This window comes from Dermacentor albipictus, chromosome 5, assembly GCF_038994185.2.
Source record: "Dermacentor albipictus isolate Rhodes 1998 colony chromosome 5, USDA_Dalb.pri_finalv2, whole genome shotgun sequence".
Taxonomy (NCBI): domain Eukaryota; kingdom Metazoa; phylum Arthropoda; class Arachnida; order Ixodida; family Ixodidae; genus Dermacentor; species Dermacentor albipictus.
The window spans coordinates 154,301,638-154,325,015 of NC_091825.1; the positions used below are offsets into that span (position 1 = coordinate 154,301,638).

General features: G+C 47.9%; 2 protein-coding genes across 3 annotated transcripts in view; both read left to right on the top strand.

The window, feature by feature from the left end:
- The first annotated feature begins 5,970 nt into the window (after positions 1 to 5,970).
- On the top strand, positions 5,971 to 8,310 carry LOC135902383 (THAP domain-containing protein 1-like). Its single transcript, XM_065432395.2, has 4 exons — positions 5,971 to 6,064; positions 6,133 to 6,336; positions 6,991 to 7,084; positions 7,175 to 8,310. Exons 2-4 carry the CDS (start codon positions 6,184 to 6,186, stop codon positions 7,666 to 7,668), a joined length of 741 nt encoding a protein of 246 aa, XP_065288467.1. The 5' UTR covers positions 5,971 to 6,064; positions 6,133 to 6,183; the 3' UTR covers positions 7,669 to 8,310.
- Positions 8,311 to 10,894: 2,584 nt separating this feature from the next.
- Positions 10,895 to 23,378, top strand: part of LOC135902382 (MFS-type transporter SLC18B1-like) — a 58,715-nt gene continuing 46,231 nt past the window's right edge. For both annotated transcript variants that reach the window (XM_065432392.1, XM_065432393.1), the window contains exon 1: positions 10,895 to 11,048. The gene's annotated coding sequence lies outside the window, so the exon portion shown is untranslated. The remainder of the gene's footprint in view (positions 11,049 to 23,378) is intronic.

Consider the following 23,378-nt stretch of genomic DNA (forward strand, 5'->3'; position numbering starts at 1 on the left):
GCCAAATTTAAGCACGATTCTCAGCTGTTAGGGCATGCGCGGCTGTGCCGAGGCGTCTTTCCTTTGTGCGTCATCGCTCGTAGCCACTGCACTGCAACAGCCGTTATCGCCAAGATCAACAACTTGGCGCAACCGCTGGTCTGCAAGAATTTAAAAAAAGGAGAGAGGGAAATCAAAGAACAACGCGGAACCCGAAGGAAAATGATCGCACTGAGGATTACGATCCCGCCCGCAGCCGCATCGCCTGTAGATGGGGCACGCGGACGAAAGTGCCGCTCCGCGCACACCCCGCCGCCGTCGTGTTTGCGACGTGCTATCGCAAACTGCGTGACTTGCAATCCACGGGCGAGTACTACGTAACGCGTCGGAACCCCTTTCGAGTTTCAATACCGATTTTTTATACGCGCCATGTCGTTACGGACTGCTATAGAGGGCAGCAGGGTTCGCCGTTCATTTGATGTGACCCCGCATTCCAGTTTTTTCGATTTCACATCGCGCGCGCGCTTGTATCGCGATACCGACGTCGTGGAATATGCTAGCAGCGCGCTAAATGGCGGTTAAAGGTTAAAAAAATTAAGCTAAAGGGCCGTTCCTTGCAGCGTTAGCTCGAATGAGGTCGACCGTCGAGGCAAAACGCGTGTCTCGACGACGATTGCTTTTGCAAGAAACATTTAGTGACGACGACACGGCTGTTTCATAACGGCTGCTTCTACGCACGTTTTTCAGAGCGTGCTTTGCGGGGCGGTCAGCTCACCCCCAGTATCCTCGAGCTGCCCGCCGCAGCTCTGGCTGTGGTATATTCTGCTGCCCAACACGAGGTCGCCGGTTCGGTACAGCCGGCCGTGGCAGCAGCGCCCCATTCTAATGGAGTAAGAAAAATGCTCGTGTACTTAGATATAACATGCAGTGCTCGCGGAATGAAACGCGTCAATTTAGGGCGTCTTTTAATCCCGTCGTCTTCCTTAGGCGAGTCGACTAGGGGATCTGAAGACTGTCCAGCAGCAAATCACCGTCGTCAACTTCGTTGCGATACCACCCATACATAACCCGCACTGACTCCGCCTCGAAGAAACTGGTTTGGAATTTGTGGCAAAAAGAAATCATCTGGCTGCACCTCGTTGATTCGTCATGGTCCGCCCCGTTCCTAGCACAGTCTGCAAGCTGAAGATCGGGCTGAGGGCCTTTCGTGGAATTCTGCAGCCGCCGGTTGGCACGCATTCTTCTTCGCTCAGCCTGCCAAGTGATTTGACTCGTCTAATTAATTGCACTTATCGGTTACTACGACGTGAACAGACCATGCTGCACCGTCTGTGGCTAGGCGTTGCATTTACGAACTCATATGCTTCCTTTATTGTAATGGTCAACAGCCCCACGTGCGCCACATGCAACATCGATGAGACGCTCGCACATATTATGTGTCTGCCCGCGATATAGTGCCCAGAGACAAGTGCTGTGCAGAGTACTGGACCAGTTGGACAATCGCCCACTATCAGAACTCAAAGCTTTAGGTCAGTACTCCCAGATAACATCCGCGCTGAAGGCCTTACTCGCGTTATTAATGTTCCTGCGGTCTGCGGGGCTTCACGAAAGACTTTAAGAACGCCGCCCCCTACCTCTCTGTAGTGTACGCGGTTTGTTCGTGCTCGTCTTTATTTCTCTCCATCTCCCCCTTCGGCTCTCTTTGACTCTGTATCCCCCTTCACCCTTCCCCCCGTGCAGGGTAGCCAACCGGAAGTGCCTCTGGTTAACCTCCCTGCTTTTCTGTGCATCCTCTCTCTCTCTCTCTCTCTCTGCACTTATCCACTCGTTGACCGGTTCCCTCCTGTTCATCCTTTTCTCCGGCTTCCAGGTAATGGGGGAGGAAGGGAAAGGTGAGCGCTTTTAGTCGTTGTCCATGCCGCGCTGACGTATGGTTAGGAGGTGCGGTGGTTTGACATGTGGCAAACGTTCAATTAACTCCATTGATGGAGCTGAGACGTAACCAACACCTCTGCCGCCAAGAGATCCGACCTGAGAGTGACCAGATGTCAGGTGGCCCGAAGCGTTGATGTTTGGTCGCGGCCTCGGGGATCGTTCTAGTTGTGATGGCTAATGTCACACGGCAGCCCGAGGGCTCGCTTCGTTGTGTCCATGCACCTCCCTGGGAATGCACAGGCACACGCGCAGACACACTCGTCGGTGTGCCCGAGCGACACGCCTACCGGACGCTATGTGATCCTCGTATCGCTTTACAATATTTTACCCATCTCTCTGTCTTCCTCATTTATAGTCGTGGTCAGCTCTGTACTAAGCATAATTAGGTTCCAAACTTAATAACATTACCAGCGATGCATACAAAACACGGTTCTTAAAAAAAAAAAAAAACTCTGGGCTCATGGCTCCGGCCCAGCTCGTCTGCATACCTATTCCGGCCAAATGCGACCATGTCATTCGTCTCTCGTTTCTTTCCGACCTTTGCTTCAGCCATGCAAGAGGGCCATGGTCGATCTTGACCGAGAATTTAGCGCCTTGAATATCCTATCCCAGCTTTTGAATTGTTCATTCCATGCAAAAACATTATTTCTCCGAGGTGCTAAACGCCTCTTCTCGCGGTGTCAGTTTTTGACTGAAGTGACCCACAGGGTGCGCAGTTGCAATACAAGGGGGCGGGGGGAGGGAAAAGGTGACGTGAGAAGGTAAGGAAACGCTACTATTATAGTGGTTGTGGGCAAACTGTACAACTTTAGAAAAAAAGGGGCGTTTACTTCTCCAAGGCGCGTGCACACGAGCCTGAACCAATGAAACCGCACTTCAGACAGACGTCACGAGCCGGACGGCCGGTGGGTGACCAACAAGCAGGGTGTCTACCAACCGAGAAAACTGGGAATTCTCAGGGATTTTGAATAATCAGGAAAAACTCAGGGAATTTGTGCTTCTATCAGGGAAAATTAGCTATCATATTATTGAAAGCGGACGAAAGTCACCCTAATGCTGGCTCGAGTAAAAGAGAGCAGTTGTAACGAATTGCCTTTGATGCCGTGTCGTCGGCTGGAGGAGTTGCCAGTGTACAGTCAACGACCGATTTTCCGGACGCCCGATTTTTTGGACATGCCCGATGATGCGGACGGCTTCGCGGCACCACGAAGTACCCCATCGAGTCAATGTATAAGAGCGTCTGAAATTTCTGACACAAGAGCCCATCGCCGTCCGATTTGCCGGAGTTTTTTCCACACCCGCAGGTCCGAAACGGCAATAATCAAAGCCAACACGGCCGTTTTGATTATCTCGCCGCCTCGAACCACGCTCTCGCGCGCAGATCCGCTGGCAGCCGTAGCCACTACCGCGGCTGCGCGAGGCCTAGCTGCTTCGACGTTCCCTATTAAGGTTCTTGCCGTTAGGTGCCGTGTTTCTCATTGAAAGAATTCGCCGCTGTCAGCAATGGCACCGACTCCGCATTTGCAGTCCTCGCTACTGGCTTCGAAGCTAATTGAAAGCATGACGCATTGCATAATGCCGGTTTCCAAAAGGCAGCTTCGCCTCAGCACAGAAATGTTGCACAGCGAAGCATACGAAGCATACGAAGCGAAGCAAGTATTGCAGTGAAGCTTAACAAGTGTGGGAAGGGGCAATTGTCACGGGGCACAGTATGTATTCCCTTTATTATACACGAATGCACCCGCTGTCTCCTGTCACAGTACGAGAACCAATATGCCTAATAAATGTACTGGCAGGTCGTCAGAGCTTTTTTGGACGTGCCTGTGGCGATTTGAGCCCTTGGAGGCAGTAAAAGGCATGCATTCATCTTTTTCAGACATTTTCGCGGCCCCTAGGGAGTCTAAAAATCGGACGTTGACTGTTGAACTCACCAAGAGGGTGCTTCAAATGGTCTGTGGAGCGAACACGCGGCGGAACGAGAACAGAAATGATCGTCGCATTGAGGAATGATCGGGATATGAACTGTGCCGCTTCTTTTTTGAAGGAACTTGAGCTCTAAAAGGAAAGCGTTGGCTGACGCCGAGATGCAAGTGACCCTCATCCAAACCAAAATTAACTCTGTAAAGCAGTGAAACGCAACACTGAGGCGTTGTGTGCGGGCAGAGAGTATGTCAGGACAGTTGAGGTTGACTTGTTGAGAAAAAATCTCACTTGCGACAAAGTTTGGGCCTAATACCAATGAGCTTGCTATCAGTTGACGGAAATAACTCATTTTCAAAAATATTTGCTTCTTTACGCATTTCTTTTTATTCGTATTTGAATATGTTAGACTCACTTTGCAGTGGGCTTTACCATATTTATTTTCCAAGATATTCCAAGATTTCCAAGATATTCCAAGATTTTCCAAGATTCGTTGTGCATTTTACTAACACCTGCCTTTAATTTTCTGTTTTGAATAAAATAAACATTACTCCTTACTATTCAAACTGGATTAGGTAGTTTTTTTTAATTTTTTAACATGCTTACAAGAGAGTGACTGCATCGGGCGACGTGGCGTCAACCTGTGTTGACAGAAAAGTTCTGTGTCACTCGGGAAATTTTGCAAAGGCACTCAGTGAAAATCTGGAAAACTGAGGGAATTTGAAAATGTCAACTTGGTGGACACCTTGCACGAGACATTTATTTGAGGAATCCCCCAGATTTTCTCTCTCACGCCCGCTCTTACTCGCGCCTGCGCACAAACGGCTGGCGATCCCTCAAGCTGGGCCGAATCTCGTCATTCGAGTGCGTCTGCCCCTAGTCAGAGCGAATTCCCCAACTGTCTGTGGTGGTCTATCGTGCCGGAAATATAACTGCGAGCCTGCGATTTACCATTTGTGCCGCGTGCGTTCTGAGCCGTGATCCAGCGACGAAAGGTTGCAGCGAGCATCGCTTACGCTACGCTACGCGAACTGGCGAGACTGTAGGCTTGCAAAAAAAGAAAGAAAGAAAGAAAGAAAGAAAGAAAGAAAAGAAAGAAAGAAAGAAAGAAAGATCATGAAAAGGAAGGGAAAAAACCCTATCACATTCTTGAAAGTAAGTTTGCGAAAACACAAGACCAAAAAAAAAAATTATTCTATTTAAAACCAAGAGCATTAATTTAAAACGATGAATGAAGCATTTTTGGGCTTTTCCTGCCTAGATCGTCTCCTCGCCCCAGGTTTGGAATGGTTTCGATAAATACATTGTGTTTTTTATAAACCACTTGTTAAATATCAACTGATTCATTCTAAGCTCGGAAAACTAGTAGTAAATATGCCGTGTAGATGCACACCAGGGCAAAAGCCATACCGAGCTGCTCTTTCTACTTTTGTCCCTTGCAATGAAGCTAAAAAGCAGACGACGCTCAGCGTTGGAGATGGCATGAGGTTATTTTTCACTCGCGATCCGGCAAGTGCTGTAGCATTCCAATCATGAGAGCTGTACCGAACCAGTCATCAAAATACAAAAGTGTGCATTTAAATCGAGAATTACGTGTCTTAGAAGCACGGTTTCTCTAGCGGGACTATTTTAATCGCGTAGGCAATCGGCTGTCGCGCTTCGGTCATCTGGGCGGGCATCTCCTTTTTTTCTAAAGTTGTACGACATGACAACCCCCTCCTCCCCCTTCGGACCATCCCTTTCATCCATGTCGCTCTTTCGGAGCCCACCTCCTGAAACCTTGTGTTCCGTGGGAGAGGAGAGGCGGTTCGACCTCCCCCCCGGCTACGCCAATGGAAGCACGCATACCCAACCATACTTTTATCACCTAAGTTGTTCATAACTTGTCTTTCATTCTTTACAAAGTTATTCCTCAGAATTTTGAGAATGACAGCCACAAACAAATGTCACGTAAAAAAAATAGTAATACACCGACAGCACATACCTTTCATATTAGGCCCTTCTCAGACTGAAATATTAAATGTGCGAAACAGTAACAAGAAATCAGCCCACGCAAGAGGCCGCCTTTATACCCGAAAACTTAGGGTGCCTCGATGCCTGCCCGCCGCGCCGCCGTTCCAGGGTGGTGACAGCCTTTGTACCGCTCCGCGCCGCCGTTCGGCAGACGCGCCGCCATATTGGTTCGACGTTGCTGCCCGCTGCTCGTGTCTCCCGTGCGGTCGACGAGTTGGTGAGGCGGCATTTTCGTGCTCTCGTGAGCAACCGACATTGAAAATATTTTCGCACACGCTCTTGCAGTGTAACAGTATTCTTATCGTTCACCCGTGGGTGGGTGAACAAGATAAGAGAATGACGGGTTGCTGCGTTCCGCTGTGCACCGGCTCATGGAAAAAAGGACTGCGGACTTTTCGGTTTCCCCGAGACCCTGAGAGAAGAAAGAAGTGGGAGGCTCAAGTGAAGCTGGAGAAGTGGAAAGCGACTGACACATCTAAGATATGCGAGGTATGTGATCGAAGCTTGCTTGTGCCTCGGAGTTTGATAGGGAAGTTGTCTAAGTTGGTCGGCCGTCGTTTAACGCGTGGCATTTCCTCTTCATACGTGACGTGTACAGAAGGTGTCCGCGGTGGCTGTGCAGCCTATGTTTAGTATACAGCCGCAAGTGTTATATCGTTGGATTGCTTATGTCCAGTATAACTACGCTGCGATCATTAGAGGTTTCAATTAATTACTGTTAGTATTGTAATTAAATTGCTGATTACGCTGCATTATTTAGTCATATATTTTTGGAAAGCCTATGTAGGGAGACTTAGGTGCCTTCGGTAGTTTTCCCTTTACTGTTCTATCTTGTTTGTTTGCAGCTGCAGGTGCGCATGCTTATGTCGCTCTACTTTGTGCGCGCAACGTGTCGCGACTCAGTGCACCTTCACTGCTATCCTGATAGCGGTACGTGAATAATCGCGGTGGTATAAGCCGAAAGTTCGATGATGCGAATTTGTTTCAGCATCCCAGTAAATAACCAAAATGTTAGCAGTGATCAGCTCGGTGGTGTCAATATGACACTTTCGTGAATATAAGTGCCTCTGCATGAAGTGCCTGTCCCGCTTACTCTGTGTGCTTGCATGTCTCTAAGATTGCTTCCGTGTTAACATTTTCTAGCGTCACTTTGAGCCTGACCAGTACGAAAATGCCAGACAAGACGGGCGGCGGCTGCTGAAGTCTACTGCAGTTCCGACTCTCTTTGATTTTAGACGTAAGTAATGATTTCTTGTGAGTCACTGTGTTACTTCCAATTACAAGCGTTATGCGTATTGAATATGAATGCCTTTATTTCTCCATGCAGCGCAACCGAAATGCAGGAAACCTCCTGTGAGGCGACGAAGTTTAGCTGATTCTGCAACTTCAGCTACCGAATCATTTCAGTCGACAGATATTGCCTCACCCGGACCTTCATCTCCCAACGATCAGGAGCTAGACACAGGTAAACTCTGCATCAGTGATAGCACAGAAGAAGAGGAACAGGAGGAGCACTGTGACATCCTGGACGTTGACTCACTGTCAACAAGCGAAATGCGGAAAGCTCTCCGGGACATGCAGAAGAAAAACTCTCAGCTTAAGGAAAGTCTGTCTGTCGCTAAAAAGAAGATGAGGACTGCTACGAGGCAAGCAGCCAAGCTGGAAACAAAGGTCACAATGTTGACTGCCAACTTGAACTATCTGAACGAAGACCAGAAGACAGCTCTAGAAAGGCAGGATAGAACATGTCGCACGTGGAGTGCCGACACAGTAAAAAAAGGCACTGCAACTCAAGTTCGCCTGTGGAAGTACAGGTTATGACCTCCTCATAGAGCAAGGCTACCCCATGACATCACGGCGCACACTATGTAGAAGATTGCAGCATCTGTCTTTCAAGCCTGGCGTGCTGCATGAAATATTGTCTGCAATGCAAACAAAAATATCTTCAATGAAAGATATTGAAAAAGATTGCATACTATTTCTTGATGAGATGGAAATCCGGAGTGGGATAGAACTTGACCGTGGCAACGATACTCTGCTTGGAATGATAACATTGCCTTCATCTGACCACCCAGCAAAGCATGCGCTTGTCTTTATGGTGGGTGGCACAAATACCCGTTGGAAACAAGTAATTGCTTTTCATTACACAGGTGCTTACGTCAGTGGAGATGTGCTCAAGGACTTCGTATTCCACCTTATCAAGCTCTGCACAGACATTGGCCTTCGTGTGCGGTGTGTCACTTCTGACATGGGAAGCTCCAACCGCGCGATGTGGAGGTCACTGAACTTAAGCAGCTCTCGCAACGCTGTTACAGTGTCCAGTGTGCCGCATCCCTTCATAAGCAACGAGACACTACATTTTATGCCAGACCCTGCCCATGTGCTGAAGAACGTGAGGGGACATTTTGTTCGGAAAGATCCGATGCACCTGAGTAGCGAGATAGTTTCACGGTTCAACTTACCGACAACTGAAATAACAGTCGAACACGTACGTTGAGGCTCTTTTGAACTTAGATAGCGATCAGCTACAAGTTGCACCTAATTTAACCCATGTGCATGTGTCCACTGGGCACTTTACAAAAATGAAAGTAGGAATAACTGTACAATTATTTAGAGAGTCGCCTGCAGCTATTCGGTATTATATCGAGCAGCGGCTACTACCACCTGAAGCTGAGACAACTGCGTGGTTCCTTGAACTGATCTCAAAGTGGTACTCCCTGATGACAGCTCGCCACCCAGTTGTGGCTCTTAGCTTCATGAATGAAGAGAAATACAGGGAAGCAATTTCAGTGCTAAACCTCACTGTTGAGGTCATTAATAGCCTAAGCATTGGTGTGAAGAAGGTATGGAAGCCATGCCAGGCAGGTGTTGTTATGTCGACGAATGTTATTTTGCAGCTGCACATTTTTCTCCTGAAGGAATGTGGATACAAGTTTGTATTAGCAGGACGGTTTGCACAGGACTGCCTGGAGAACTTATTCTCTGTTATAAGAATGCTGAAACCAGTCCCGAGTCCATATATGACGTGAAAAATGCCATAAAGATTCTTTCCGTGAGCCAGTTCTTGAAAGTGCCAAAATCCACCAGTTATGACATTGATGACAGTGAGTACCTCGTAGACATTTTTTCTGCGGAAATTAGGCACGTACAGCAAGAAGTCCCAGTTGACGTAAATGATTTTGATTTTGAAGATCTTGAGCCTCTTTCTCATATTGAAAGCAACATTGTGGCCCATCTAGCAGGGTTTCTGGTGAGGCCACTGCTGTCATCTGTAACTTCTTGTGCTGTGTGCACAAATGCGCTTACTGCAGAAGAAGTAGGAGAGGAACATGCTCTTGTACAAATGAAGGAATATGTGAGTGGTGGAAGGAACCTTACTTACGTTAGTCGAGGAGTACTGAGCCTCGTTGAAAGCTGGGAGAGTGCCTTCAAAAAGTTTTCTGAGGAAAGTGACATATGCCGATTGAAAAGCCCCATGAAAACTTTGAGGCGCATCCTGGAAGAATGTGTACCTCCTTTTTCGGTGCACTGCAGTGACCACCCCACTCTGAACAAAAGACTACTTGAGCGCTTTGTAACGCTGAGGCTACGCATCTATTTGCGTTGGCTGATGCAGCCTGATGATTCATGTGACGGATATGGCAGCAAGACAGTCGCTGGTGCTAACCTTGAATAAAATTTATGTTGCAAAGTCTATATACATTTTCGCAAGCTACCTGTTTTCTGTAAACCTCACTGAGTGCATGAAACGACCGCTGTCATTAAAAACACATTTGAACCTCCGCATTTGCTTTAGAGATATGCTTATGCAGAGTGCTATTATGCCACCAATACACTAATTGGAAGCTCAAAATTGTAGCTCATGTGTAATCTAGGCTCATCGTGTACAGGATCACTGTGAAATAAAAATACGGCTGGGACTCTGTGATATAAGGCCGTGAACTGCTGTTAAACGCAGCAAACGAAACATGTTCTTCAAAGTTTCGAGGGAGCCTACCAACACGTGAACAGATAAGCGTTGTGTAATTTCTCAAACGGTTTTGTCAAAAAATTTTCCACCGTCCAAACGAAATAATATTGCGACAGTGAAAACTCAACATTCCGACTCGCCAATCGCCTCTCCTTGTAACACCGGAGCGCTCTGCCAACATGACTACTGTGCTTTTTTACAACAGAATATGAGCTCTGTATTTCAGCACGAAAGCATAATTCCACACATGCCAGAAATTTTCAGCTTCCGATGCGATTGGTGAGAATCCTGCCCTCTGCAACGATAGCTTGGCGGGCGCGCGAGGCGCTTCTTCAAACCAATATGGCGGCGCCGCGGGGCTGTCACCACCCTGAACGGCGGCGCGGCGGGCAGGCATCGAGGCACCCTACGAAAACTCGCCTTCGTGCGTGTGCGTTCTCCGCTGCAGCCAGTGGCGTAGCAACAGGTGCACGGGGCCAGTAGGGGGGGGGGGGGGTGTCATATACCTCTGAAGACACCCGAAAATTGTAGATATCCTCGCCTTCGTCGACTACACCCGGGGAGGGGGGGGGGGGTGACAGAAGAGCTAAGGGCCCCGGGTGCCAGACGTACGACCTAGCTACGCCACTGGCTGCAGCGTTTCCCGGTAAACATTGCGGGTACATAAGCTGCAGTTGTCCGGATGCGTGAAAAGCAGTGAGGGATCTTTGAATTTCCATTTCAAACGGCGAAGCTTAAGCGTCCTTCAAAATGTTTTTTTTTCTTTTAGTTTGGGGACACTTTCTGCAGTTTGTCATTTTCTGCGCAAGCTAGAGAAGAGTGGCAGCCAGCGCCTCTTACCAACGTTCTCCTACAGGAAAAGACACCTCCTAAACCGCATCTAATTATTGAAAAACCAAACTGACCAACTCAAAATACATGCGGCAGTATCATACTGTAGCCTGTGCATCTCCGTCTCGCTCGCATGTTTCGTTTCGACGACGTTCCGACGTCCTCGCCGATGCGTGTCACATGACCCCGAGCCGGCCGCAGCTGTTGCAGCCTGGAGCGAGCGCGCGCGCCACCGCGTCCCTGCCGCTTCGACGCACAGTACGTCCGCAGCGCCGCGTCGTGGCACGAGCGCCGCAGCAGCGCGCTACGAGCGGCAGCATTCCGACGCAAGGGGCGAAAGCGCGTCGACCGACGGCGATCAGCACCGCAGCAGTCTCCGAACCATGGTGGCCAGTGCAAGGTGAGGGGGCAACTATTCTGCCGCGGTGAAGTGCTGCGTGCCCACTCCACTTTGTTCCCCAAGAACAAGTTTCGTTAGTGTTCCTGCTATCGTCAAAATCTGCCGGTCACTGAAGTTTTCGCCGACTATTGAACGAAACTCCCCCATCTCTTCCATTGTCACGTAAAATATTTTTAATTTCTCATTTCGGTGATTGTTCTCCGGAAAGTGCATCGCCCGTTGTGCGTACGGGCGTGTAAATGCGCAATTTGCTCAGTTCGGGTAAAAAGTAAGAAGATTTCGCTTCTTTCTGGTTAGCGTCAGAAAATTTCTGTAACAGACTAAGACTTTTAGGATGCCAAGAGAATGCCAATTTCAAGGATGCCAAGAGAATCACGCAGGTGTCACACGTAAATAGCGATTCTGTAGCTGTGTGTATGGGGTCACAAAACTGCTCCCACGATGGGTACAAAAGCTGATAGCCGCGACTGCAGTAAAGCGCGCATGCACATATAACAGGTTTAATGTGCGCAGTATCCAAAAACAAAAAGGATGAAAGCTTAAGCGCACAAAGTTCAGTCGGGAGCGATACTATCCAGTGGTCACTTAGAATTTAAATCATTTTCTTTTTTTGCCTACTGTTCATCATTACTGCAAATAACAGCTTTTCATATTAAGGTTGTAATACGCGCTCATGTGTGTATGCAAAGGTTTCTGCTTTAAAACATGACAATTATATACTGTGTATTGTATACCCCCGTCTGTTGGCCACACTTCAAGATGGCTTTGGGAAGTGTAAGGTCGCGATCGCACCATTTTGACAAAGGTGATACGCAGCTGTTCGTGTAGCCTGTATTTTCTTTCTTCTTTTATGTACAAAGGTTAAAAAGAAAACCAACCATCCCCGTACAAGGAGTCTATCTATCCGGTGCAGTTTCACTCGGAGCTAAATTTGCTTTCCTTCATTTATATAGATGAACTGCTACATTCATAGCATTTAATTTAGAATCAGGAAATGAATACGAATACATAAAAAAAAAGAATTACGGGGTTTTATGTGCCAAAACCACGATCTGATTATGAGGCACGCGGTATTGGAGAACTCCAGAATAATTTTATCTACCTGGGGTTCTTTAACGTGCACGCAAATCTAAGTACCCGGGTGTTTTCGCATTTCGCCCCCTCCTCTCCCTATATGCGGCCGCCGTGGCCGGGATTCACTCCCGCGACCTCGTGCTTAGCAGCGCAACGCCAAAGTCACTAAGCGGACATGGCGGGTCATGAATACGAGTAAAACAATGCCTGAACAGATTACTGAAGCGATCTGAAACTCGATCTTTTGAGCCTTTTAGCTCACTGAACAAGGCTCAATTCCGTGTGGAAAACGACACGTCAACCTCTCGACAACACCAACTTGATCGGTGTTAGATATGAGTTGTTGTCGTTATTATTATTATTATTATTATTATTATTATTATTATTATTATTATTATTATTATTATTATTACGAAAACGCCCATGCACAATGGACTGAGAGGGAAATGGGCAGGGAGCAGGCTGACAACTGTCACCTGTGAGAGGGGCGCAACGTCTGCCTACTTTTTAGGAAAGAGGACATAGAAAAAGAAGCTGAAGATAGGAAGGGGAAACGTAAAGAGAAAAGAAACAGCAAATATGATAGGCCACAAGGACTAGAGCAAAGCAACGACAAAGAATAGAGAACGCAATAAATGCAATACACGCACGCAGGAACACACACACAAAAAAACGCAGATCTCACTACTTACAAAATAATGTAAGAAATACACAAGCAAAATTAGCAATAAGGTTTTGTCCCTCGCAAAGTCTCTCACAAACGAGCCAGTTTCTTGTAGGAAAGTAAGCTGGACGCGATGGGCTTGGTCACGTCGAGAAGCACAGCCATTCGAGCAGCCCACTTCAGCCTTTCATGTTATTGAACGCTTTAGCTTGAAGCATTTTGTGTAAAGTGTAAGGACCAACTGGAAAGTGAAGTGCAGTGTTTCACTCTGGGACACGAGTGCACTATGTACGGTGACACTTTGGAGATGGTGCCGCACAGGGATCACAACGCGAAGAGAGTTTCGTCGATTTCTGGCTATGTATGTACATTTGTCGTAGACACCCCTGCTGTTATCGTCGACAACGCAAGGCTGCAGTGTGTGAGTACTAAGGGCGCGTGCACATACCTCACGGGAGTTTTCAAAACACAGCGCGAACAAAAATCAGATCACATTTTCACACGTTCTTGCTGCACAGAATGAAATTCAGGGAGGTGGCACACATGTACTTACATTGGGGCCTCATCTTAGGGCTCCGCGAATGGCCTCCATTTCACCACGTGTTCGCGTGTTTTGCGTGAGCGTGTGTTCTCTTTAATCATTCGTTACTCTCTCTCTTTATTTTTCGTTACTTTCTTTCCTTCTTCTCTTTCACTTTCTCTCTCTCCTTTGCAAGCGGGTAGTCGCGGATCCCGTTTTGGGATACAATTGCTAGCTCGCTTTTCTTTCCCCTTATTGCGTTTGTATATGTTACACGATCGACCAATCAATCAATCAATCAATCAATCAATCAATCAATCAATCAATCAATCAATCAATCAATCAATCAATCAATCAATCAATCAACCAATCAATCAATCAATCAATCAATAGATGGAATCAATATAGATGGAATGATCACGCTTGTAAAGACCTCTAGAGAGTGCCCTGTACATCTTAAAATCTATATGGCAGTGTTACTGATTTGTACGCTGTGCCTTCCTGTGAGCACGGTCTTTTAAATTCAAAGTTGTTTTCATTTCAACAGAAAACCAGTGGGGAAATTTAGAGCGTCTAGTACATTTCAGTGGTATAAAGTTTTTCATTCAATTGTGAACAATATTCGTGAAGGCTGTGACTTGGTCGTTAACATCTCTTAGTTCTACTACTCAATACCAGTCCGCATTATTAAGATAGTGTAAAGACCCACGTAATCTCCGCTTGAGAAATTAAAAGACCGAGGTGTTGCTGTATCCTTTAATCTTCTGCTACTAGGTATCGCGAGTTATAATGGAAAATGAAGCGGGGGATGATATTTATCTGGCTTAACAAGGGAAAAGTCGCCACAGGACACATTCACAGCTTCTGCGATACTAAGGCATAGGTGTAGTACAATGCCATACGAGTTCAGAATATTCTTAAATTGGCGCAGAGATGTACAATATATAAGACGAAGTAACGAGTTGCACTTGGCAGATAAGTAAAACGAATGGGTGGAAATTTCACCAGTTTAACAACAACAACAACAACAACAACAACAACAACAACAACAACAACAACAACAACAACAACAACAACAACAACAACAACAACAACAACAACAACAACAACAACGAACGTCGTTCCCGCTTGTGATACGGCTCGCCAGGCTTCGAAAGCGGTGTATGTATGGCGTTATCCGAAGTCAAGCAGAAATCTTTGACTGTTCTGAGTACTGCGAACTAATATGAAACGAACGGCTCTGATACATGATTGTATCAAGGAAGAACTCATAAGCTACGTTCGCTGTAAGCAGTTTACTGTCATTCGTCGTACTCTACTGATTTACACATGCGGAAAACAACAAGCTAAGGAAAGAACAGTAAAGAAAGAAAACCAAAATAGAAAAGGAGAAAGTAAAGCCGATGGATAAGGACAACGACGATGCCCTTTTCTATCTGCTTTCTGTCTTTGGTCACACTGGTACTGTTTTAATCACGAACATCCACCAACGCGCCCAATGGTCAAATTTCCTGTAACATGCGTTGAATTGGCTAAGAGAAGCACGCAATCTATTTTTCTTGCGGACAAGTGCATGGCATGCTGGCTTATTTTATGTATCGGATCTTGTAGGGATCTTGTTAGTATATAACGGCAAGCCAGACATTTCCAAATCCAAGCTGGGAAGTGAATGAAAGTGATCACTGCAGCAATCTGCCCTTATCGTGGTTCAGTCGCATGCCTGCGCTTTTTGTCACTTCCGTTATGTCCTGTTTTGTAGTTCCTTGAGATAACTGGTACAAGTTAGCACAGTTCTATCATCCTCTGCACGCCCACGTGCCCATCAAGTTCTTTCGTTCTCTCTTTCTCTGTCGTCTTTATGTCCGACATGTATTTTCCCGCCGTTAATGGTAGTAAACCGGACGTACAACGATTATCCTCCTAGCCGCCCTTCCGTAAGGTGAGTAGCCTGGAAGACAAAAATGCGACAGCAGACGACATCTTTGCGTTGTTCACATACATAGAAAGTCTGCAGAAAGTCAATAAGATGAATACGCACCAATATAGCGCGCGTTAAGTATTAGCGAAGCTCTCTGTACATATGTAAAACACATCAGTCAGATGCACTCGGCGTTCTCACAGTGCAACAACGGATGTGAAAAAAAAAAAAGATGAAATGGAAAATCCCGCAGCTGGCACTCCTACCGAGCTGTTTAGATTTTATTGCATAGGATACGGGCGGAAAAATGGCCATAGCGAATGTAAAGGCCTCACGCTTCCTGTCGTTGTTTCGTCACGTCCTCCAATAAAAAGCTCGCGACTTGAACACAGAACATTCGCTAAGGGCCGTGCTCGGCATTCCACGAAGAATGTGTCTGTTATGCATATGCGTGTACCTTCGATTCCCCACAGAAGAGATTGAAAAAGAACAGCTACCCCTATAGCTCGCCTTAGGCATATATTAAATAGAAACCGCTTTTTTAAGGCCAATTACACTGGCCTTGCGTGGCAGGTAGGCTCAATTACATTCTAAATACACGTTCTTCCGTGGAGAGACCGAACTCTGTGTGTGTTCGCGTGCAGCTCGCCAAAATAGTTTTACTGAAAATAACACAAAAAGTCGCACGTGTAATCCGAGATACTGCTATACACAGTATTTTGTCAATGACACTCTCCAACGATGTCGTACAGCGTGCTTGAACTCAAGCCTAACGAGACATCTACACATTATATATTACACTTACTTTAAAACGGTGCAACAGTAAGTGGACGACGTTACAGGCACATGCAAATGACGGATACATGTGCTTCCAACGTCGTCCCGTTGCACGGTTTTTGGTTTTGTGTGAACTATAAACCAACCATAAGCTCAAAGATGCTAGTCGGCTACACCAGATGTCAGATAAACGCTAATTTTGTTTCGAATTCTTTAGCTTCATGTTCAAGCATGTAAAAGCAGAAATTTTCTCTGCGCCATTTAAAGACCTGACATCGCTAATTAAGTTTCGTGGATTTTATTTACGTCTCTGACATTTCCTCTTATATTGTCACATTGTAGTGACTCTAAGTTTACATACCCCTCTTTATTCCCACCCTTTCCAACCTTTTTCACCTGGGGTAGCAGACAATGCAAATAGCAGGCTGAGATACGCGCTTTCCGTTACAGTTTCACTTGCCTACACGATCTATAAAATTGTTATATTAGGGGCGTTTCCTTACGTAAATCTGAGGCAGTTGGCGTCATCTACGTTCTTTAAGTAATTAATGTCCACAATTAACTGACTCGATCCTGCGATTCTATGAAACGTCTCTCGCAAAATGAAACCCAGAAACGGATAAGCATGCAAAGCATGTGTAGTGCTGTTCACAACGCTGGGGACTCGCCACGGAGGCTTAGCGGGTGAAACGCAAAAACGCCCGTGTCCCAGTACATAGGGGACACGTTAAAGATCCCCTGGTGGTGAAGATTAATCCGGAGTCCCCCATTACGGCGTGCCTCATTATCAAATAATGGTTTTGGCACGTAAAGCCCAAAATTAATGAATCAAATAATTAATCCATCACATCGTGGGTTGTACGATTTGAACTTCTGTGGAGACAACGGGACGAAGGAGAAGTTTGCAAACCGCCAGACGAAAATAGTGCAGTTTGTAGGGTAGTAACAATGTGGGGGAAAAATCAGAAGATTTTAGAACCACAAGAAAGGCGCCGCTGTAGTTCCAGGATGCAGTTTTTCGTTCTGAATGCGGCGGTACGCGGGCAGCTTTGTATGTTTCCTAATAGGTACGTGCGTGCGTGTGCGCATGCATGCGTGCGCACTTATGCTTCATGCATTTAGGCCACGCCGATTCAGATGACACTCAAGTAATTTGCGTATCAAATACAGGCGTGCGCGCCCGGCCTTTTGCATGCAGCAACGCAGAAACACAATCACCACGTCACGCCTTACACCCACTACCGCACTAAAAGAGAAAAGGAAAAGAGAGACAGACAAAGAAAGAAAGAAAAAAAAAGACGAAAGGCTTCCATCTCTGCTGAAGACGCAGCTGGCTGGTACTGACGGGGCCCGAACTATGCAGGGGCGAATGCTCTTCGTTAGCCATTCCGCATCTGTTGCCCTCATCGAGATAAAGGATATATAGCTGCCGGCTTGTTTCGCGTGATCCCAAGAGACATGTTCTTTTGCTACCGCTAATTCCTGTCTGTGTAGATGCTCTAGAAGCCATGCTACTGACGTAACCTTATAAAATAATGCGGGTTATAAGTAATGTGGGTTTTAAATATTCGGCACAGACCAAGAAACTCCACATACGTATAGTTCTTATCAAATGTCACGGAGACATGTGCTGGTCCCGAACAACATCACACCGCTGCATAACCACAGCAGAAAAAACTCTCAAGCGCACTGTGGATGCACTACTGGCCACAACAATGCAGCCAAGGGCTCACGCAATGCCACTTAGTCACGTGCTCGTTTTCTAGTTGCCAAAGCAATGAGATATCGAGCGCAAAGCTTCCGGAACAAGCACAGCTGTGGCTTTCCGCAAAGGAAGTTCGCTGCAGTGCTAGTTCAAACGAGGCGAGACTGTTGAATGTGCTGTCATTCATATAAGGTCAACCAACTTCGACCTCACATTTTCCCAGATTATACTTTTCGCAAGGCTTTTCACGTGTTTTGCTGGCTTTCCATACTGTGTCTCTGCATTGATCTTTTTTACATGAAACAAGCCAGTCAAAAATAAATAAATGTTAGTACTCAGCTCCCTGAAACTTCTTGCTTGCTTTATTATTCGGCGAGCAAATTTGTTATCATCATCATCACCACCACCACCACCACCACCACCACCACCACCACCACCACCACCACCACCACCACCACCACCACCACCATCATCATCTCTACTTTTATTTTAAACAGATTTAGAAGTGGTGTCACTCCGTGCTCCAGGTGAGACCAGAGCACAGTTCCTTTCTTTCTCTCCTTGAATTCTGTGGCGTATCCTGCGCAGATAAAGGGATCAGTAGGTTGTTATTTGCTCAGTTAATCTGCATATGGCATATAACAGAAATAAAGATATGTACTCAACCGACTGCCCAAAAGCGAGATATGAGCGATCTGTGACATTGCCAAAAGGTTCTTAAGGAAAGCATGACTACATACAGCAAGAGTACGAGGGTAACAGGAGGGAAGAATTAGGATGAGTATACGGCTACTTGGCAATGCAAACAGCAGTATATAGGCGTCGATGAAATGTCGCAACTGCAGCTGCGCGCGCGAAGATGGCCCGCTACACGGCTTCAGTCCGTCGCATTCTTTCCCCGTAATTCTCTAAACCGTCACTTAGGTATGCTGGGCAAGCCGGCAAAATGGCGATTTCAGAAGTGGAGCCTGAAGAAGTTACGTTAGCCTCTGTTGGCGATGTTTTTCATCGCACCGACATGATGAGTCTGATGTCACCTGCTGGCTGTTGTGGCGATCTATCCGACTGACAATGATCAGTACATCCGATTAGTCATGGGTGTAAAGCGGCAAACGCACAGTTACATTGCCCGCGTGCAAGTTAGAGCACGCAAAAAGAAGATGTGTCGGAACAGTTGGGGGAACACCGCATTCAAAGCACAGCGCACACACACTACTCGTAAGGGGAAGGCGCGCGCCAAGAAATCAGTCCTTATTCCGCACTCCTTCACAGCGAACTCCACACTCGACACATAAGCTCGCTCAGGCGAGCGTCCCCCTCAGCAGCTCTTATCCTGGCGAGTACTTAGTGCGCTAGAGGGTTGCAGAAAATAGCGCATTTTCCTCTTCACAATCACTCTCTGCTACCACGATTTACGTGGTCCATGCTTCCACTGCGCTGGGCTGACTGGAGCGCACGTCAGTGGTTTGTGACACCGCTAGACCGCCAGCTCCGGTGTCCGTGATTCATTATGCTTCACGTCTGAAGCTACGCGCTGCACTTGCCGCGAGTTTTCAACGTGTGGCACTAGTAATTTAATTTTTACAGCGAAGCTGTATATGACTAGCCGGTTCGTCAGTCCGTCCGTCCGTCCGTCCGTCCGTCTGTCGCCTGTACGCCGAAAACTTCTTCGGCGCAACCCCATGCGCATGCGCGAGAAAAAAAAAAGAAACAGAGAGGTAGTGACGTCGTTGCTCTCCGTCGCAGCCGAGCGCGCGCGCAGCAGCTTCTTTCCGGCTCCGAAATGGGGAGGTCACGCATCATGCGTACTGAGGGGCAGGCAGCTTTCGAACAGCAACGCCACGAGCAGAACCGGCAACGAGCTTTCAAGCTCGTTGCCGGTTCTCAATCAATCGGCAACGAGAATTATTCAAGACGACCTCTGTTATCTGTGCGATCTGTTGCTTGAATTGACGAATTGAAATTTAGAGAAATCATAAAACACATGCACAAACGGAATGTCTGCGTGTTTTTTGTTTTACTTCGCACCGAAGCAAGAGAGATGTACTTCCGTTTCGTCTGCTTGTTACCACTGTCGTTACCACGTGCTCAAGTACCAAAACTGGGCCATTCTCTACCGTGTTCCAGCGTGTGATCATGCTCTGCGATCCGCTTCTTCTGCCTCAGTATTCGTGTAGCACTGAATTATACCGCTAGTCATGTTTCCTTGTGCACAGCGCGCAACATCGTGCGCTGCACAAACGAGACAACGGCTCGCGCGCGGCGCCGTCAGCGGAAGTGCGTAGCGCCGAAAAAGAGAAAGAAAAACGAAGGCGGGACTTGTGATGTATTTGTCACGCGGTCATCGAGGTCTGGTATGGGAGAACACATGGAAGGAATTCCCCTTGAAAGAGCGTAGGTTAGAGCGCGTTGGTATTCCATAACTGAGGTTTTTTAGCGCACCAAAAGGGACACGATCAGTGGCAAGACGGGGACATAGCGCTGTGTCCGCGTCTTGCCACTGATCGTGTCCCTTTTCGTGCGCTAAAAAACCTCAGTTATGGAATTTCCCTTGCGGAGGCTAGACGGGGCGAGTGGAGAGAGCGTCTTGCTTGGCAGTGGAGCCTGGTGAAGCCCGCCTGCTGAATCATGGGTTCGCGGCACTGAAATATTTCTATCTTGGCTATTAATCAGCCGATTTGAAAAATATTTCCGGCAGAACGTTCCCTAGAAGACACGTAACAACTTCCAGCGTATAACCAAAATTTGCTATGGGGCCTGGTGAGGGGCCCTTTAAGCTTTTAGTTCCGCCGTGGAGCGTTAGCAGAAATCTCAGCCCAGCTGTGCACCACCTCGCGTTGCCTAGCAACCACCTGCGATAGCACGGAGCCACGTAACCTCCTCGCACCCCAGGTGCGTAGGGCGGAGTCGTGACGTCCAAGGCGAGTAAAAGCTCGTAACAGCCGGCGCGGCGACACACCTCTCGCCTCCTCTACTCCGTGCGTACGTGCCGCTGCCATGGGAAGACCGAAGAGAGTCCGGACGCCCGAAGAAGAAGCGGCTTACCAGGAAGAGCGCCGTACTGCCAAGCGAGAAGCGATGCGTCGCCGCCGAGCGGATCCGGAACACCGCGCCGAAGCTGCGACTGGGAAGAGGCGACGCCGAGTCGAGGGTACCGAGTTCCAGTTCAGGGAACGCAAGAGTCGGGGCCTGAACGCTCGACTTTGCCGAGAAAGCGATCCCGGCCTGCGACTGCTCTAAAAGTTCCAGCGTCAAGCCCGCCGAGTCACGGAGGGCTGCGAACGGCCGATTACCGCGCGAAATTCTGGGCATGAAGTTTGGGCACGACTGTCGCGTCTGCGACCTACAAGGAAGCTCGGCGCATGGCTCAGCGGGACTACGATCGACGAAGGAGAGCCGATCCTGCCCATCGCGTTGAGACCGCCGCCGACAAACGCCGTCGCCGAGGCGAGGATACCGAGTTTCGGCCCAGAGACAACGAACGCTGCCGACTGAATGCTCGAAGACGTCGGGAATCGGTTCCGGGCCTGCGCGTCACCGAGAACTTCCAATGCCCAGCCCGTAAATCCATGGGACGTACAAACGGCCGCTTCCAGCGCAAATTACTCGGCATAGAGGTCGGGCACAGCTGCCGCGTCTGTGCTTGCTAAAATATGCAAGTCAAATCTTCGAGAACTTCAGAGCGTGCAAGCACAGGCACTACCTGTTTGCCTAGGCCTTCCGCGGAGCGCCTCAACAGCTGGAACCATTATAATGGCTCAAGACCATCCGATCCCGACTTACATCAGCACTGACTCGCTCAGGGCCCATGTTCGTCATATTTCACGGATTCAATCAAGCTTTCTTGCCTGTCTGCCAGAACGACGACCACAGGCATCCTTCTCCAACGAGGTCAGCAAGTGTCGTGCCTCCCTACCATCGGGGTTTACACCATCAGCACGTTCAACCTCAGCTTTGTGGTGTTTAAAACAACCTCAAGTGCGTCTTACGGTTCCAGGAATAAGAAAGAAGACCGACCTACCTACCTTGGCCTTGAAGCAAGCAGCTCTGGATTGTTTGCACACTTCCTACGTTGACCGAGTCCACATATATACGGATGGCTCTTCCACCCAGACCAGCTCCACCGGGGCAGTGGTTATACCATCACGATCACTAAGCATCCGATACAAGATTTCTCACTTGACAACATCGACCGGTTCGGAGCTTGTTGCCCTCCGAGGTGCCGTTGATTATATTAACAACCAACCGGCTAATCGGTGGGCAATATTCTGTGATTCAAAGGCGGCCTTACAATGTCTTCTGTCATCTCTTCGTCGCGGGTCCTGTGAACAACTCGTATCGGAGATACGAGAAATTCACCATCACATGATTGCGAAAGGGCACGACGTCGTGTTTCAGTGGCTGCCTGGCCATTGCGGTATCTCCGGCAACGACCTCGCTGACGACGCTGCTAAGAAAGCACACGAAGGAGCAACCCTTGTTTCTATACCTTTATCGCGTACTGACGCAGCCCAACATTTAGGCAAGCTAGCGCACCGTATGACATTCGAGAAGTGGCACACACCTGATTTCACTCAACATCGATTGCATTCCCTCGATCCATCTATGCAACTGCGGCTGTTACCAGGGCTTCCGCGTAATGAGGAAACAATGCTGTGCCGCTTACGCTTGGGCGTCGCATTCACGAATGCATATACGTTTCTGATTGGAATGGCTGATAGCGCCGAGTGCAATGCCTGCGGTGTCGAAGAAACTATAGACCATCTACTGTGCTACTGCCCTTCATTTGAAAATGAAAGACAAGATCTCTGCACAGCTCTCAACCAGTTAGATAGCAAACCGTTCACCTTGAACAAGATCTTGGGACCAAGGCCTCGTATATCGCAGCTACAAAAGGCCACAAAAGCACTGCTGCGATATTTGAAAGATGCAGGATTGAGTCAGCGTCTGTAATCCGGACTGAGTGACTGAACGATATCCCCGGTGGACTTTCTCTTCTTTCTTTAATCTTTCCGTCCACGTTTCCCTTTCCCCAGTGTAGGGTACCCAACCGGGCTCAGTCCTGGTTAACCTCCCTACCTTTCATTTATCATTTGCTCTCTCTCTCTCTCTCTCTCTCTGGTTCGACGTGAATCTCTCCACGGTGAGCTCGGTGAGGAACTTTGAACAGAAGAGCTCTGCCTTGCAAGTGCTTCGCGAAGCCTTCCCCGATGCCACTGACCACGACGACGGTCGGACGTCGAGGACCGGACCGACGTTGATGACGACTGGTACTGAGCACTGTACATAATAAAGTGTGATGCACGTGCTGTGTCTTGTATGCGTGTGACTTGCTAGGGCTTGTGTGGCTTACCGGCCTGGCTTGATGACCTCGCAAAAACTTTGCGAAACTTAGCCAATCTTGGCGACACTTAAATGAGCGCAGTTAAGCCATGCATAACCTCGCAAGACATATCCAAACCTAGCAACGCTTGGTATGAGCTTAGCCAAGCCATGTATAACCTCGCCAAGCTTAGCAATACTTAGCAAAAGCCGGAAGTAGTTCCAATGTCAGCCAGCCTTGCACCACTAGTGCAAACTGCCAACATTTTTTTTTTCGATTTGCTTTTTTAACGATGATTCGGGAGTATTCTGCAAAAATCTGGATGCTAGAATCGCATCGCACCCGCACT

Excerpts from the sequence above, each read along its gene's own strand:
- LOC135902383 (XM_065432395.2), top strand. The coding sequence starts at position 6,184 with ATGACGGGTTGCTGCGTTCCGCTGTGCACCGGCTCATGGAAAAAAGGA. Across the intron at positions 6,337-6,990 it reads ACACATCTAAGATATGCGAG|CGTCACTTTGAGCCTGACCA; the intron begins GTATGTGATCGA and ends AACATTTTCTAG. Across the intron at positions 7,085-7,174 it reads GACTCTCTTTGATTTTAGAC|CGCAACCGAAATGCAGGAAA; the intron begins GTAAGTAATGAT and ends TTCTCCATGCAG.